This window comes from Taudactylus pleione, unplaced genomic scaffold (assembly GCF_031769625.1).
Source record: "Taudactylus pleione unplaced genomic scaffold, aTauple2 ptg000265l, whole genome shotgun sequence".
NCBI classification, from domain to species: Eukaryota; Metazoa; Chordata; class Amphibia; order Anura; family Myobatrachidae; genus Taudactylus; species Taudactylus pleione.
Genome location: NW_028284667.1, coordinates 2,351,898 through 2,368,474, shown reverse-complemented (window position 1 = coordinate 2,368,474; position 16,577 = coordinate 2,351,898). Strand labels below are relative to the sequence as shown.

Sequence of the window (16,577 nt, the reverse complement as noted above, 5' to 3'; positions counted from 1 at the left end):
TCTTGCACTTCTTTTTTTTCTTTGCATTATGTACAGTTTGGGGCCTAGTTTTTCTAACTGCCATCCTGTCTGCCACTGCAGTGTCACTCCTAGATGGGTCACGTGTTTGTGCCGCCCACTCGTGTCGCTTAGCATAGTCATCCAGCTACCTCGGTGCAACCTTTTGGACATGAAAACACTATTGTGAGGTGTTCAGAATAGACTGGAAATGAGTGGAAATTAAGGTTATTGAGGTTAATAATAGCATAGGAGCAGAGAAACCAACAAATTCTGTGATTTTAGCTGTTTTTATGCTTTTTAAAAAAAAAATACAGATCCAAAACACAAAACCCAGAACCCAAAACACGGAAGGGTGGTTTTGGCAAAACCAATCCAGATCCAAAACACGAAGAAAGATCCAGATCCAAAACCAAAACACAAAACACGAAAAGTGGCCGGTGCACACCCCTAATTTACATATAGTTTGAAAACTGTCTGTGTGACACCCGTTGCAAACCTGAATGGAAGTGCAGCAGACATTTTTTAGGTATGAGAATAACTTTATCTGGCTATATCTAATCAGCAATAAACCATTTTTACATATTGAGACAAAGTGGTTATTAAATGTTAGGGTAGGCTTCTAGTATATATTACTGGCATTGATGGCAGCATGCCTACTGATAAACCATGGGGTGTGCGATTAGCTTAGGGTTAGTAAATGTGGCCCTGTAGTACATGTGATATGCCAATTAGTGGGACCTAAGTAATTTGGCTGAAACTCATAAGCTGAGTACACACGTAAAGATTTTCTGTCCAACCATCCAACTAGTTGGTTGGTTTAAATGAAAATCTGGTAAGGTATGAAAACAATGACAATCAACAATTTGCTCCCAAATGCCGGAAAATGGACAAAAACTGTTGTTTGAACAAATTGTTTAGATCAAACATTTAACAAACTTGTCTGAATGTCCATTTTCATCTGTTTTCTGGCATTTAGGAGCATATTGCTGATCATCAGTTACTCCCATACATTACCAGATTTTCATTCCAACCAATCAACTAGTTGGATGGCTGGACAGAAAATCTTTACGTGTGTATGCAGCATTAGCTGCATGATAATCTGGATATTCTGGAACTGTACCCTGCTGTACAGTATATAGGGCACAGGAGCATTCGGAGTTGGAATGTATATGGCATGCAGGACAGCTGCGGATTTAATTAGCTGGGTACTATAAAATAAGATGCTAGTTTGAAGGAACACACAGCACTAATTGTTCAAAGACTGTACCTGTTTGCATAGCCTCACCTATTGGCATTATCATATCCATGTTTAAAAATGTAAGTGGCATTCAAAGCATATGGGCGTAAAGCATTTTTGTGATGCCGTACCATAGGAGCCAAATCTCCTAAGAACAGACCTGCCTATTTATTTCTTCTTTATGCTCATACTGGGCCAACACAAAGTAATAGATGTAAGCACCTATACGAGACACACTTTCTGTCTGTCAGACACCGGGTACCTCTAGGTATCAGCACTGCCACTGTGCATGGCACATGATTCTGGATATATTTGCAAAGGGCAAACATAAAATAAAAATGCAATTGCTTCATGACCATATGAATGTAGAGCAATAACATACTGAACAGTGCTACTTCTCACAACATACAAATTCAGAGACAGGAAAAAAATATATAAAAAAGGCATTTTATATGAAGGTTTCATACAAATGAAGGGCCTAATTCACTACGAAACGCAACTTGCCAATGCAATAGCGATTACGCACACAGTTCAACTGCGATAGTTTGCTAATCCATTGTGATCGCAATGCTGCCCACTATACCTTACACACATCCATAATTTTTAGCAAGACTGAGAAAACTTCGGTACAATGGAGTACCATCGCAGCCTCACGCACACTTGCACAAGCCCTGACCTCACTCAGAAATTGCTAACTTCCACGCACGCTATAAGGCCTCAGGCTGCGTATGACATTGCAGTGGCTAATTTATGCACGCCCCTTCAACAATGTTCAAACGCACTGGCACGCCTGCGTTAGTCCGACACCCTCCTCCCCTGGTTACCACCCACAAATGGCACTTCCTGTCAATCACTCTGCGAAGGGTCTGTATAGTCACTGCCAGGTCATTGTGTCAGCAAACAGTCTTCCAACAAAGTACTAGTGCAGTTGTCTTGAAATATCCCGTTTTGTGTTATTTTGTTGCAGGCTATGAATTTAATGAAAAATGTTGTACTGTCAAAATACTCATGAGCCTCAGGATATTGTATTTTCTTTAATATCGCAAATACTAGAAGTGTGCAGCGACTTTTTTTTAACCAGTTCTTGTTATTTTATACTAAGTTTATAATATACTAAGTGGTATTTGTTGATAGTGGGCAATAATAATTTTCTTTTTTAGAGAGAACGATATGTGCAAGGACTCTTGAACACTAATGTACATTGAGCAGTGTATGGAGGTGCTCCGAATATCAGGCCGTTACTCCTCCCCTAACCCGTGTCAGATGCACTGGATTAACACCTTCCAATAAATTAGCAAGAGAAATCATGTACTGTAATCGGATTAAATATGTATTCTAATATTTACAATATGCAAATTAAAAAAGTCAAAAATAAGGTTCTTCATTTCTTTGCTACGTTAGGAATCACATGGTCACTGATTTGATGCTTGTAAATGGTAACACACCATAAACTGTTTTTTTTAACATAGTATTTGCAATAAACTACTGTTCTATCATCCACCCATTTTGACACAAATACAAGCAGACTGTTAAGAATCAACAAAAAGATTTATTTTTTTTTACATATAAAGGAGAAGGCTGGCTTGCTGCATGAAAGCTGCTCTGCCTTTTAGTTTACCAGAAAGACATATATTCTGTAAATAATTTACTATTTCAAACAAAAAAAATAAAAAATAAAATAAAACATAATGACAGACACAATTAGGATAATTTTATTATGTTGACTCCTGAGTTTAATAGTTCATTTTTAAGCTATTTGCTAAACGTCCAGGAGTCAATGGTCTCAAATGAATTGCCCAGCATATGTATGTGGACTTAACATTGGTATTTTATTGCAATCGATTTGACCTGTTCAAGTAGTATGGCTTATACAACATTTTCAATCATCAGCAATGGAAACAAATATTTGAACTTTTAAACCAGGTTTACAGAAGCAGCTTAACAACATATTTAAATAATTATGTAATAAAAAACAAATGGCTTAAAAAAAGATCTGTGAATTAGCAAGACTGTATCAATTCAAAGATAGTAATCCTTATATTGCAGCCAATAGTTTTTTTTACCATGATATGGTTCACTCAAAGGTCATATCTTACTGTAGCGAGGTCACAAGACTCATCTATTCATTTTCTTTTAATACATACCCCTTCGCTATTAGAAAAAGTATAAATATGTAAGATGTACTTTAATTCCAAAAAGATTTACAGGTTTGTATCTGAATCGTTTATCTAATGTGTCATACAGCTACTCCGCAGAGATTATATAAAACATTTTTAAATTGTTTTGCACTATGATGCTCATATTGTTCTCAAACACCACAGAACCAAAGCGGATGATCCAGCTTTTTATTGTAAGCCTTTGCTTTTATGCATTTTCAGCCAAGATCATAGAAGATTAAAAGTTACCATACCCATGTACACTTTTGCTAAACAATAGTATCAAAATCATTTTGTAAAGGCCCACAAATAATTTGTATTCATTATACATTCAAATAATTTCCCCAATACAAAATAACTGTCAGTAGGTCAGTAGTAAAGGCCACTTTTTTTTAAAGTATTTTTTGGATAAATTAACATTTTGAATTAAAAAAAAAAAGAAAAGCATTTTCCAGAATGCAATGAGGTCAGAAAGTGCTGCTAAACTTCTACAACACAAATGTTCATTATTTAAAAACATAATAGAAAGCATACTACTGTAGAAAAATAATATTACAAAAAAACAAACTTACCAGCATTTAAACACCGTAAAAAAGTATTCCGCAGGCTTATCTTGGAGTAGGAAAATCTTTTTTCTCCTATATGTAGGAGAATAAATATATCTCGATATATATATGCCAGGTTTTCCTAATTAACAATTATTATTTTTTTCCAACCTTACTGTTGATGTATAAAGGAGTAAGCTGGGATTCAGGCCTGTGAGCATAGCCATTTGTGTTTACAAAACAGAATGACTGTTTTTGATTGAAGGTGATAAATGATAACCATTCTTCTTATTTGCTCCAAGATTGTAGTCCTACAGATGTAATTTTGTTATAGGTTTAGACGTGGACAGATAGGTGGAGGGCAGCATGCAAATTCTCTTAGTATACTGCGTGCCACGTCTACATTATTTTGTGCGATTTCCAAAGCCCTTTTAACTTCTTCGAAGGAGAATCCCTCACCCATTAACTTAGCTATTTTTGCGTCTACATTCTCTGCCGAACAATCAGCGCTGTATGGTCTCCTATGATGTACCTCAGGTGCAGTTCTGCGGGGGAGTGGTTTGGGTGGTCTGGCTGGTGCTTGTGGACAATCTATACAAGGAAAAGAAACAAATATTTTAATACAAAATAGTAAGAAAAACATGCATGTTACAAAATGTATGATATTATTTATTTATTGCCAGTTATTTACAGATACATATTATACAGTTATTTACACACATATTCCGCAGCGCTTTACAGAGAATATTTGGCCATTCACATCAGTCCGTGCCCCAGTGGAGCTTACAATCTATATTCCCTACCACATACTCACACACACTAGGGTTAATTTTGTTGGGAGCCAATTAGCCTACCAGTATATTTTTGGAGTGTGGGAGGAAACAGGAGTACCCAGAGGAAATCCACGCAAGCACAGGGAGAATATACAAACTCCACACAGTTAGGGCCGAGGTGGGAATTGAACTCACGACCTCAGTGCTGTGAGGTAGTAATGCTAACCATTACACTGTCTTTGCTGCCCGATATCATTATTCTCAAATATGTATTTTTTTAAACACACATGTATAAACACACCTAAAAATCTATTAACATATTTCAATAAACAGAAGAAAACTATTATTTTACCAGAGTCAAAGGAAAATGCTATGGTTTTGCTTTAAAAGACTGGACATGTATCCTACAGGAATACATTGTGGCCATGGATTCTGCAGGCTAGGTGATCAGTGTCCATACCTGAATGGGGCAGGGAGGACCAGGAGAGACTATTATAATCAGGGTACAAGTAGTAAGACTTTTGTTATTTTTGTTCCTGAATGATGACAGTAAAGCTCCATTATGTTCATTCAAGCTGCACAGCTGTGTGTAGACCCTTTTTGTTGCACCTAGACACTGCACCACTGACCCCTCTACTGAACTAAAATACCCCCGAACGTCACAACATATTACCTCTGAATTATAATCAAATTTACTTTTATCTAACATGGACTGTAATATTCTTATCAACTAATTATTGAAGGTACAAACTGCTTCTCAGTATCTCTTGAAAATAATTATGCTCCCCAATGCCAATGAAACCCATGGAGCAATTTGGCCACAAGAACAATCCGATGAAAGTTACAATCATGTGTACCCCTAGATCTGAGTCAATGTGTGACCCCACATCAATGCACTGGTTTAAACCTTTATCTAATCAAATCACAATTTACCTAATATTTTCCAGCTTAACAAGAAACCAAGACTTACATAAACAGGATTTTTTAAATCTCTAAACTTATAGATTTTTCTATATATTCACACAACTTAATTCTGAAATGGTGATGTCTTCTCACATATATACTGTACATACACTCAACGGTAAAAGTATGCGGACATCTGAACATCACACCAATATGTACTTTATGAACAATCCATTCCAAAACCATTGACATCAATATTGAGTTGGTACCCCCAATGCTTCTATAACAGACTCCATTCTTCTGGAAGATGGTTGCTGTAATTCGCTTCCAGACATTCCATGGGGTTGATATCAAGGTTTTGTGCAGGCCAGTCTAGTTCTTGCACATCAAATTATTTTTGATGGACCTTGCTTTGTGCATAGGGACAATATAATGCCAAAACAAGAAAGGACCCTCACTAATTGGTTGTCATAAAATTGAAAGCACACAATTCGCTAGAATATACAGTAATTGTATGCTGTTGTAATAAGATTTCTTTTCAAGGGAAGGAATGGGCCCAGATCAAATCATGTGTGCTTTACACCATTCCAGCTGATGTTATAACAAACCTTGGATAATTATTTTTCTTTGAGGTCCATAGGGTCCACAGGATCTACCTTGGGTATGTAGTTGGATCGCATCCAATGCACCAAACAGCAAAGCTTTGGAGTTCCCACCATGCACTGGTCCTCCTCCCTCTATACCCCGCCCCCAGCCAAAGGCATTCAGTTTGTAACCAAGCCTAACGCCAAGAGACGGAGAGTGGAGAAGGAAGAAACACTCAATATACAAAGAGGGAATCTGTGAAAAAAAAGGCTGAAGAACAGATCCCAACTGAGGCCAGGTGCGTCAGGGTGGGTGTCCTGTGGACCCTATGGACCTCAAAAGAAAAATTATCATCCAAGGTATGTTATACCATAATTCTGTATTTCTTCTTCGGGTTGCACAGGGTCCACAGGATCTACCTTGGAGACGTCCTAAAGCAGTTCCCTTATAGGTGAGGACGCTCCTGCGTAGACAGGAAAATCCGCTGCCCAAAGGAAGCATCCTGGGAGGCAAACTTATCAAAAGCATAGAATTTGATAAACGTATTAATGGAAGACCAAGTGGCTGCTTTGCAAAGCTGTTCAGCCGAGGCGCCATGTCTTACCGCCTACGATGGTCCAACAGACCGAGTGGAATGTGCTGTCACCTTGTCAGGAACAGGGAGACCAGCCTGTGTATAGACGTGAGAAATAGTCATACGAAGCCAGCGAGCCATCATCTGTTCGTTTGCTGGCCAACCTCTTTTGTGAAATCCATATTGCACAAAGAGAGAATCTGATTTCCTGATTGAACTGGTCCAAACCACGTAAATACGAAGCGTTCAAACTACATCAAAGGAAGCTTCACCAGTAGACAGTTCTGAAGACTTGAAGGCCGGGACTACAAATTCCTCATTTATATGGAAACGGGAAACCTTTGGGAGGTAGCCCGCCTTGGCACGGAGGACCGCTCTATTTAGATGAAAGATCAAATATGGAGAACGACATGACAATGCTGCCAAGTCAGAAACGCTGCGAGCTGAAGAGATTGTGAGAAGAAAAAGGGTCTTCGCAGTCAGCCATATCAAGTCCACCTTATCCAAGGGTTCAAAGGGATGCGACTGTATTGCCCTGAAAACCAGAGACAAATCCCACAGTGCCACTGGTGGGAGAAATGGAGGTTGCAGCTGCAAAACCCCCTGTAAGAATGATCTAATATCCGGCAGAGGAGCAATCTTGCGCTGGAACCAAACTGTCAAAGCCGAAACTTGGACTCTCAAGGTAGCCAGGCAAAGACCTAAGTCCAATCCAGCCTGAAGAAAACCCAGTATTCTCGATACCCTGAAAACTTTAGGGTCATATTTTCTGTGGGAACACCAAAGAAAAAACGACCGCCAAATTCTGTGATAGATGCGAGCAGAAGCAGGCTTCCTTGCTCTCAGCATCGTCTGAACACAGAAGCAGCGAAACTCCTGGCGTTTAAGATGGACACCTCAAGAGCCATGCCAACAAAGCCAGCTGAGGTAAATCCTGGTAAAGACAGGGACCCTGCATTAGCAAATCCTGTCTTAGAGGCAGTGGAAGTGGACTGTCTACAGATAGACATGTCAGATCGGAGAACCAATGCCTCCCGGGCCAGGCAGGGGATATTAGTATCATCCTGCCTTCTTCTTGCTTGAACTTTCTGACGACTCTTGAGAGGAGGTAGATTGCAGAAAACAGGTAAGCCAACCTGAAGTTCCATCTCCCTACCAGAGCGTCCAGGAAGGCGGCTGAGGGGTCCCTTGTTCTGGACCCATACCTGGGGAACTTGTGGTTGTGATGTAATGCAATGAGATCTATGTCCGGTAACCCCCACCTGTCCACCAGGAGAAGAAACACCTCCGGATGAAGAGCCCATTCTCTGGCGTGTATGTCTTGGCAAAGTCCACCTCCCAGTTGAGAACACCTGGGATAAATATTGTCGAGATTGCTAGAAGATGGCCCTCTGCCCACATCAGAATCTTTGCCACTTCCCTCATGGCTGCCGGACTTCATGTGCCTCCATGATGATTTATGTAGGCCATGCTGTTTTCAGACTGAACCTGGACAGGCCTGCCCTGCAGAAGGTTCTGCGCCAGATTGAGTGTTTTGTGCACTGCTCGAAGCACCAATATATTTATTGGTAGGTGACTTTTCTGGTCCGTCCACCTTCCCTGAAAGGTGTGATGACCAGTCACTGCTCCCCATCCTTGCAGACTTGCGTCCATTGTGAGGAGTACCCATTCCGGGATCCATAACAGACAACCCTGGTCTAAATGAGTTGCCTCCAGCCACCAAGCAAGGGAGAGCTGAACCTCTGGTGAGATGCGAATCATCTGATGCTTTATCCAATGATACTGACCATTCCACTGGGCCAGGATCCACAGCTGTAGAGACCTGGAGTGGAACTGGGCATAAGCCACCATGTCGAATGTGGCTACCATGTAGCCCAGTATCTGCACAGCCAAGTGAACTGACACTATTTGCTTGCAAAGTAGATTGCAGCACTACAGTCTCGTGTGTACAATCTTGTCCTCTGGAAGAAGAATCCTCTGTCCCAGAGAGTCCAGCAGCACCCCCAAGTGCACCATCTGCTGAGTTGGAGAAATAAAATACTTTTTCCAATTGATCACCCAGCCCTGCTCCTGTAGGCAGACAATGGTCATCCGTAGATGACATTGTAACATCTCCTGAGATTGTGCCGATATCAGGAGGTCATCTAGATATGGCAGTATCCTGACTCCGAGTTTTCTGAGACAAGCAGTCATGATTGCCATTATCTTGGTAAATACCCGAGGGGTTGTTGCCAGACCGGAGGGTAGAGCCTGGAATTGGTAATGTTGCTGATCTACCGTGAACCTGAGAAAGGCCTGGTGGGATCTTGCATCTGGAGCCTGCAGATATGCATCTTGTATGTCCAGTGAGACCATGAAGTCTCCAGGCTCCATCGCCAGCATAATTGACCATAGAGTTTCTATACGGAATTTGGGCACATGGATGAATCTGTTGAGAGTGTCCAGATAGGGCGGTGAGAGCAATTGGGTTTTTGATTCAAAAATAAATTGGAGTAATAACCCGTTCCCTGTTGTATCACAGGAACAGGGACTATGACTCCTGACCTCAGGAGTGCCCCAATAGACTCCCGGTAGGCCAAAGCTCTGACCGGGTCTGCAAGAAGGTGTGTAGCAACAAACCTCTGAGGGAGAGGTCTTAGGAATGTGATGGCATAACCCTGAGAGACCAGCTCTTGCACCCAGGCATCTGTAGTTGTCTGCTGCCAGGCCTGGGAGAACAGTAAAAGTCGGCATCCAATCCTGACATCCTCCAGGGGGAGGCCCACCCTATCAGACAGTAGGTTTACCGGAAGCCGGGCATTTAGTAGACCAAGGTTCTTGGGCTGCGGGTTCCTGTGGGACTGACTGTCTGAGGACTGTTTCTTTGTTCTACCTTGTGGACGAAAGAACAGAGATGATGACTGCCTCCTAGAGGTAGACGTAGATGGCAAATCAGCAGACTTCGGTGTTGTAAAAGAAGTCATTATGTCATCCAATCCTGGCCCAAACAGTGTCCCTGCAAAAAGGCAATGATTCCAGAGCCTTCTTAGGCTGGGTACACACGTAAAGATTTTCTGTCCAACCATCCAACTAGTTGATTGGTTGGAATGAAAATCTGGTAAGGTATGAACGCAAATGACAATCAGCAATTTGCTCCCAAATGCCGGAAAATGGACAAAAACTGTTTGTTAAATGTTTGATCTAAACAATTTGTTCAAACTTGCCTGAACGACCATTTTCATCTGTTTTCTGGCATTTAGGAGCAAATTGCTGATAATCATTTACTCCCATACATTACCAGATTTTCATTCCAACCAATCAACTAGTTGAATGGTGGACAGAAAATCTTTACGTGTTTACCCAGCCTTAGACCCTGCATCCGCCTTCCAGGTCTTTAGCCAAAGGGTTCTTTGGGCTGCAATCAAGTTAGCCGAGGCACTAGAAGCCAGGATGCCTGCGTCAAATCCCGCTTACCAATATATATAGCTGCTTCCCGCATCTGGCTGAGAAGGGACTGCTGCTCTCTGGTTGGATCAACTATAGTATCCTCCAGAGATTTCGTCCACTCCTCCATAGCCTTGGTCACCCAAGCTACAACCATAGCTGGCTTAGTAATAGCTCCAGATAGTGAAAACATTGATTTCAAGTGATTATCCAATTTTCTATCGATAACCTCTTTTAAAGAGGATGTTGCAGGAATGGGCAATGTAGCACTCCTTTCCCATTTATTACACACTCCTGGTACAAATGGGTACCGAGAGGTTATATTCCTTATGGCATGAAACTGCTTACTAGGAGTATCCCATGCTTAAGACAGGAGATTAGACAGCTGCCCAGACTGAGGGAAATAACCCTTAGTCACCGCCTGATGCCTAGGCTCCTTAGATGCCAACTCCTCTTCCTCCATACTGAGGACAGACCTGACCGCTCTTACTAGAGAGGGGACATCCACCAGAGATTGATGGTCCTCTTTCAGAGTATCAGAGTCTGATGAGGAGGTAGAGTCAGAATCCTGAGGTAACAAATGACGAGAATCTCTTTTATGCCCCTGCTTTTTTACTATACTACCACTGGTCCATCCACCTGTGAAGAGGATGAAGATGGCAATATACTCTGACTAGAGTGAGCAGCCAAATTACCCCAACAGGGATTCATGGGGGGCATACACAAAGGATGATGCACACCCCATAGCATAAGGCGCAATAGCAGCCGGAGCCCGTACCTCCGTGGCTTTGCCTATTAAACAGAACAAAACCTCAGGCGTAATGGCCATTCACGATGACTCTGGTGCTGGTGCAGGTGTACCAGATATATTGGATAGCTGTTTGCAACAGTTATTACACAATCCATACCGGTTAACATCCTGGTCCGATAAGCCTGCAGAACAAGACTTACAGGAAATAAGCACTGGCTCCCATCCTCACCTTTACCTTCAGACATGACAATGTATAAATGGTATAAGTTATACAATATAAATGCAATGTGACTTTTTATCAATGAAACACCCTACACACCTTCAGAGAGATCAGGAGAAACACAATGATAGTTGTACCTGACAGTTATGAAAAAATAGGGAGTGTACACACAGCAGCTAGCATACAGTCACATACAATGCATGAACACGCATATTTGCTAAAGCAATATGGACTCTGAATCAACTGATCAGCCCCGAAGGGGTAATGGTAGGATATAGAGTGTGCTATATACCAAACCCAAGGGAGAGGTATATAGAGAGAGACCAACCGCTTCAGTGCACAGATAATTGCTACACTGCGCGCATCTCACACAGGAGGTGGTCAATTATAGCATGCTGGACGCGGGAATACGTACCCGGAAGTTTGCATCTGGGGGTAGAAGCGGCCAGGGGAGCTCCTATCTCCCCATGGCTGCGATTTTATGGCCGGGTACACTGATCTCACGGCAGCAAGACGTTGACTTATGCGCTCTAGTGCGTCTTACCACCAGTCCCCGGTGACAGATGATATGGCCCCGGCCGCCTTAGTGAGGACACATTGCACGAGGCCTTCACCAGCAGCCACCTCCGATGCATCTGAACACCGGAAGTGGGGGACTGCTTTGCGCACGATTCCCCAAGTGGAATCGCTTACCTGCCATCTCCGTGACCAGACTGCAGTCCTGGACCTCAGCGAAAGCCGCTAGCCAAGCCATGCTGAGGCCTGCCAAGAACCTCAGTACATATAGCGGTGCTGGTGTTTCGGCGTCAGCAGAGGTAGGAGGAGTCGCGGTGCCAGCGTCTATCACGGCGCCTGGTACCGCTAAATTCTGAAGTTCGAAAAAACTTAAGGTAAAACATAAAATAAAAAAGCCTAGGACTGCCTAGCAGTCCTGCTGTTATAACAGGTGCATTATACCACGCACCAAACAATAAAACTGAATGCCTGTGGCTGGTGTATATAGGGAGGAGGACCAGTGCATGCTGGGAAATCAAAAGCTTTGCTGTTTGGTGCATTGGATGCGATCCAACTACATACCCCAAGGTAGAACCTGTGGACCCTAACAGTGGGCTAAATAATTAATTTCTACATAGGTATACAAGTTGTAACACACAACTCTTGCTAGGCCCCATTGAGGTTTGAAAAGAGATTGTAGTTGCAGTCTAAGAATAGAATGGTCATATTCACCTTTTGAGGTCAAACAAGACATATATTGAGGGGCCCCAACTTGTACCTGTCACTATTTTAGATGTATAATGAGCCATCCATAGCTTATATGGTGTTATATGACAGTTAGCCACATTCCAGTGGGTGACCATTGTATGATGTGTAGAGACACTAAGAATTATGGGTAACTGATAGTGATGTCCATATTCTACACACAAAGGGGCTTTAGAAGAGTTTATCTCCAGAAATAGGACATGTCATTACTGTATTTCTTTGTCTGAGTATATATTAGTGCTTACAGAGCATGTGCAAGAGGTAAGAATGGTCCATGCTATGTTCTACCAATCAGTGCTGGATACCCAGTATGTAACTAATATGGGCTTAATATCTGGAAAGCCAACACCCTATTAGGGTATATAAATCAAGGACCTAGACAAAGGCTTTTTGGCTCGTGCATGGACCTGAGACTGCAGTACATGGTGCCTGCAATGTATATTGAACTGCCTGGGCGTTATTGAAACAAGGGCTCCCCAGATGAAGATGAAGTACATCTTATGTTGAAGATGATGAACTACTGGTGTAATTTGAATATAAAGACAAAAGTTGAGTATACTATATACTTTGTATGTTTGTTGTTTGTTTGTTACTTGTAAATAAAGTGTGTTCATTTGTACTCACTCAAATGGTCACGTGTGTGAACTATTTCATTTCGGTCAGAACAAAACCCACCGTTATGCACTTATGGAATCCGAAGAAGAAATGCTACGTTACAGTGTCAGCGGCTGTGACACTGTAACGTAGCATTTTGCATGCAGATGCAGTCGCACACAGAATATAGACATGCCGCATATCATATTAATAAGCAGAAACTGCCTGTGTCCTATTTGTATCACTTTGTGAATAAGATGCATTTAAAAATAAAAAGTCACACAAAAAGTTGATCTGCGCTAGAGTCACGCCACGGCATGGCATGACTAGAAGGGCTGTTTAACACGCAAGGAAGTAAAATGTATGTGGACACATCTGTAGGTTAAAAACAAGATACTTCTATACAGAGTATCACATGTAAATCGCTGAAGCCAACAAATCCCTGAAATGCACATGCAGGGAAATACAAAGATTACAGTTTTAAGTTATTTAAAAGCAATGTTTCCAAAGCAACCAGTGCATTATCATTTTTCCATGATGTGTATTGATCTCTCATCACAAGCCTGCTTTTGTAAGTCCGATATTTTAAATCCTTATGTTGCTTATCTATTAGAAAAGTAATTACGATGTCTGAGATATTAGTGGGGCAGGAAAGAAGAAAGAAATGATAATCTTCAAAATAACTAAAAATGTTTATATATATATATATATATATATATATATATACACACACACACACACACACACACACACATACATATACATACACACACACACTTGCATACATATACACAAACACACATGCATATATACACACACCAATCAGCCATAACATTAAAACCACTGACGGGTAAAGTGAATAACATTGATTATCTCATCTCCTTACAAGGGCATCCGTCAGGGGTGGGATATTTAAGGCAGCAAGTGAACAGTGAGCTCTTGGAGTTGATTAATGTGTTGGAAGCTTGAAGAATGGAGCAAGAGGTGGCCTGGTCTGATGAATCACGATTTCTATTACATCATGTGGACGGCCAGATGCGCATGTGCTGTTTACCTGTAGAAGAAATGGCACCAGGATGCACCATGGCAAGCCAGCAGAGGCAGTGTGGTGCTCTGAGCAATATTCTGCTGGAAAACCTTGGGTCCTGCCATTCATGTGGATGTTACTTTGACACGGACCACCTACCTAAACATTGATGCAGACCAAGTACACCCTTTCATGGCAATGGTATTTCCCAATGGCAGTGGCTTCTTTCAGCAGGATAATGCACACTGCAAAACTTGTTTAGGAATGGTTTGAGGGCAAATGACAAAGAGTTGAAGGTGTTTACTTGGCCTCTAAATTCCCTAGATCTCAATCCAAATCGAGAATCTGTAGGATGTGCTGGAAAAACAAGTCTGAACCATGGAGATTCCACCTCACAATTAAGGCCAGGTACACATCAGAACAACGTACAAAAGACACAACGGTCATTCCAGTTTCCATTCACCCCAGAACACAAGATATAGAGCATACACACTATGAGATGTGAAAGATACGCTTGTGGTTCAATAAATAAGGTAACAAGACCGCTCATTGCATAAATGTTTTTAACTCACACACATATGTATAATCAATAGTACGCTCTCTTAAGAAATACTGGGCGTGCTAATGCATTGCTGTGCGATAGAACTGCCTATGCAATTTGCATACACATCGTGCGAGTGGCTCTGAATCAGGTCCCTAGTCTCTAGACACATAGCCCGAAAAATCCATCATAACTCTAAATCAATAAGGCAAGCGAAAAAGTGGAATTTAATGTAGACACATATCTTCAGCCATCATTCCATAAAGCAATAGTAATAGAGGAAAACAGCACCAAGCAGTGAGTCCTTGATAAAGTTATTAGTTTATGCCATTGGGCCTCTATGCTATTATGTCATCTTTGTTGAGGCTGACAAGTATCTACTATTAGTTATTGTAGATCAGAAAGGCAAGCAACTCTTACTTCTACTGGATGCTTGGAACTGTAACCAACAAAAGTGAACCACTAGATCACAGGTTCTCACACTCTGTCCTCAGGACCCCAAACAGTGCATGTTTTCCAGGTCTCTTCACAGAAACATAAGTGAAATAATTAGCTCCACCTGTGGATCTTTTAAAATGTGTCAATAAGTAATGAATACACCTGTGCACCTGCTGGGTGACCTGGAAAACGTGACATGTGTGGGGTCCTGAGGACTGAGTTTGAGAACCACTGCACTAGATGGAGGCGAGAGAAACAGCAAAATCAGCTTACTGGTCAAAAAGTACTGTTCAACAATCAAAGATGCGCCAGGGAAAGAAATTGGGGAATGATTTACGTTTGAAAGAACCTGTTAAAGATATAAAGTGCAATATTGAATGTGGCAAAATGGAAAAAAATTCTGTCACTCAGTACTCAGGCCAATCGACAAAGTGTGTAATCATAAATGGTCTCTCTCTATCCTGCATAAGACATTTATATATACGAGAAAATACTTTCTCAACTAAATAGATCTACTTTTTTGCTAAAATCTAGTAGCAGCACAGACAGGGTAATGGTTAGCTTTACTGCCTCACAGCACTGAGGTCATGGGTTCAATTCCCCCTAACTGTGCAGAGTTTGTATATTCTCCCGGTGCCTGCGTGGGTTTCTTCCGGGTGCTGCGGTTTCCTCCCACACCAAAAATATACTGGTAGGTTAATTGGTTCCCAACAAACATTAACCCTAGTGTGTGCATGTGATAGGGAATTTAGATTGTAAGCACCACTGGGGCAGGGACTGATGTGAATGGACAAATATTCTCTGTAAAGCGCTGCAGAATGTGTGTGCACTATATAAATAACTGGTCAGAAATAAAATATTTATACACCCAGCATACCTGAGCATGATGGCAGATGATCGTATTCTTGGGAAAGTCTATTTAGTTTGACATCACTTGCTGCTCTTCGAGTGGGTGGTAAAGGGGCTTCTAAACAATGGTCTGCAACATAAAAACGCATTTAAAGTGGTACATTAGTTAACAGTTGTACAGGAAAATATAAAGACGCTGGTGGGTCTATTTAATAATTTATTCTTACTTATTCCATAACCCTTTCACATGTACTTTGTAGAAATAAATTAATTTACATTTTAAAAATAAAACCTCAGTATGAACTAATTGCAATGTACAGTGTATCAAGTAAAGAAAGCTAAGAATAAGTGACAAAAAAAAAAAAATACCCATTTCTGATTGGTGTCTTCTACCATTCTGGCAATATTTACCAAAAGATAAATAATAGTCCCAGGTTAAGGGGAGAATTCAATTGCAGTGAAAGTTAAAAGTTTTTCACTGGTGTTAACTCATCGCACATATCGCCTGTTAATTTCACTTATCGCCTGTTATCGGGTGTTAACTTTTCGTGCAACCCAATTAGAAAAGGGGTGTTACTGTAAGTGTTTCACACAATAATTCTTGCTGGTTTTTCAGGTAAGTATAGGTAAAAATGGGGAAATCTGCCTGTACCCCCAAAATAGACAAACTAATATTAGCTTACAGTATAGAAGTCTATTAG

General features: G+C 41.3%; 1 protein-coding gene across 1 annotated transcript in view; it reads right to left on the bottom strand.

Moving 5' to 3' along the window:
* Positions 1-2,933: 2,933 nt before the first annotated feature.
* The window catches only part of CBLB (Cbl proto-oncogene B), a 209,788-nt gene continuing 196,144 nt past the window's right edge, over positions 2,934-16,577 (bottom strand). The window contains exons 16-17 of the mRNA XM_088481111.1: positions 15,905-16,006; positions 2,934-4,529 (exon numbers count right to left, since the gene is read on the bottom strand). Coding sequence (XP_088337237.1) covers positions 4,267-4,529; positions 15,905-16,006 — 365 coding nt within the window. The 3' untranslated portion in view covers positions 2,934-4,266. The remainder of the gene's footprint in view (positions 4,530-15,904; positions 16,007-16,577) is intronic.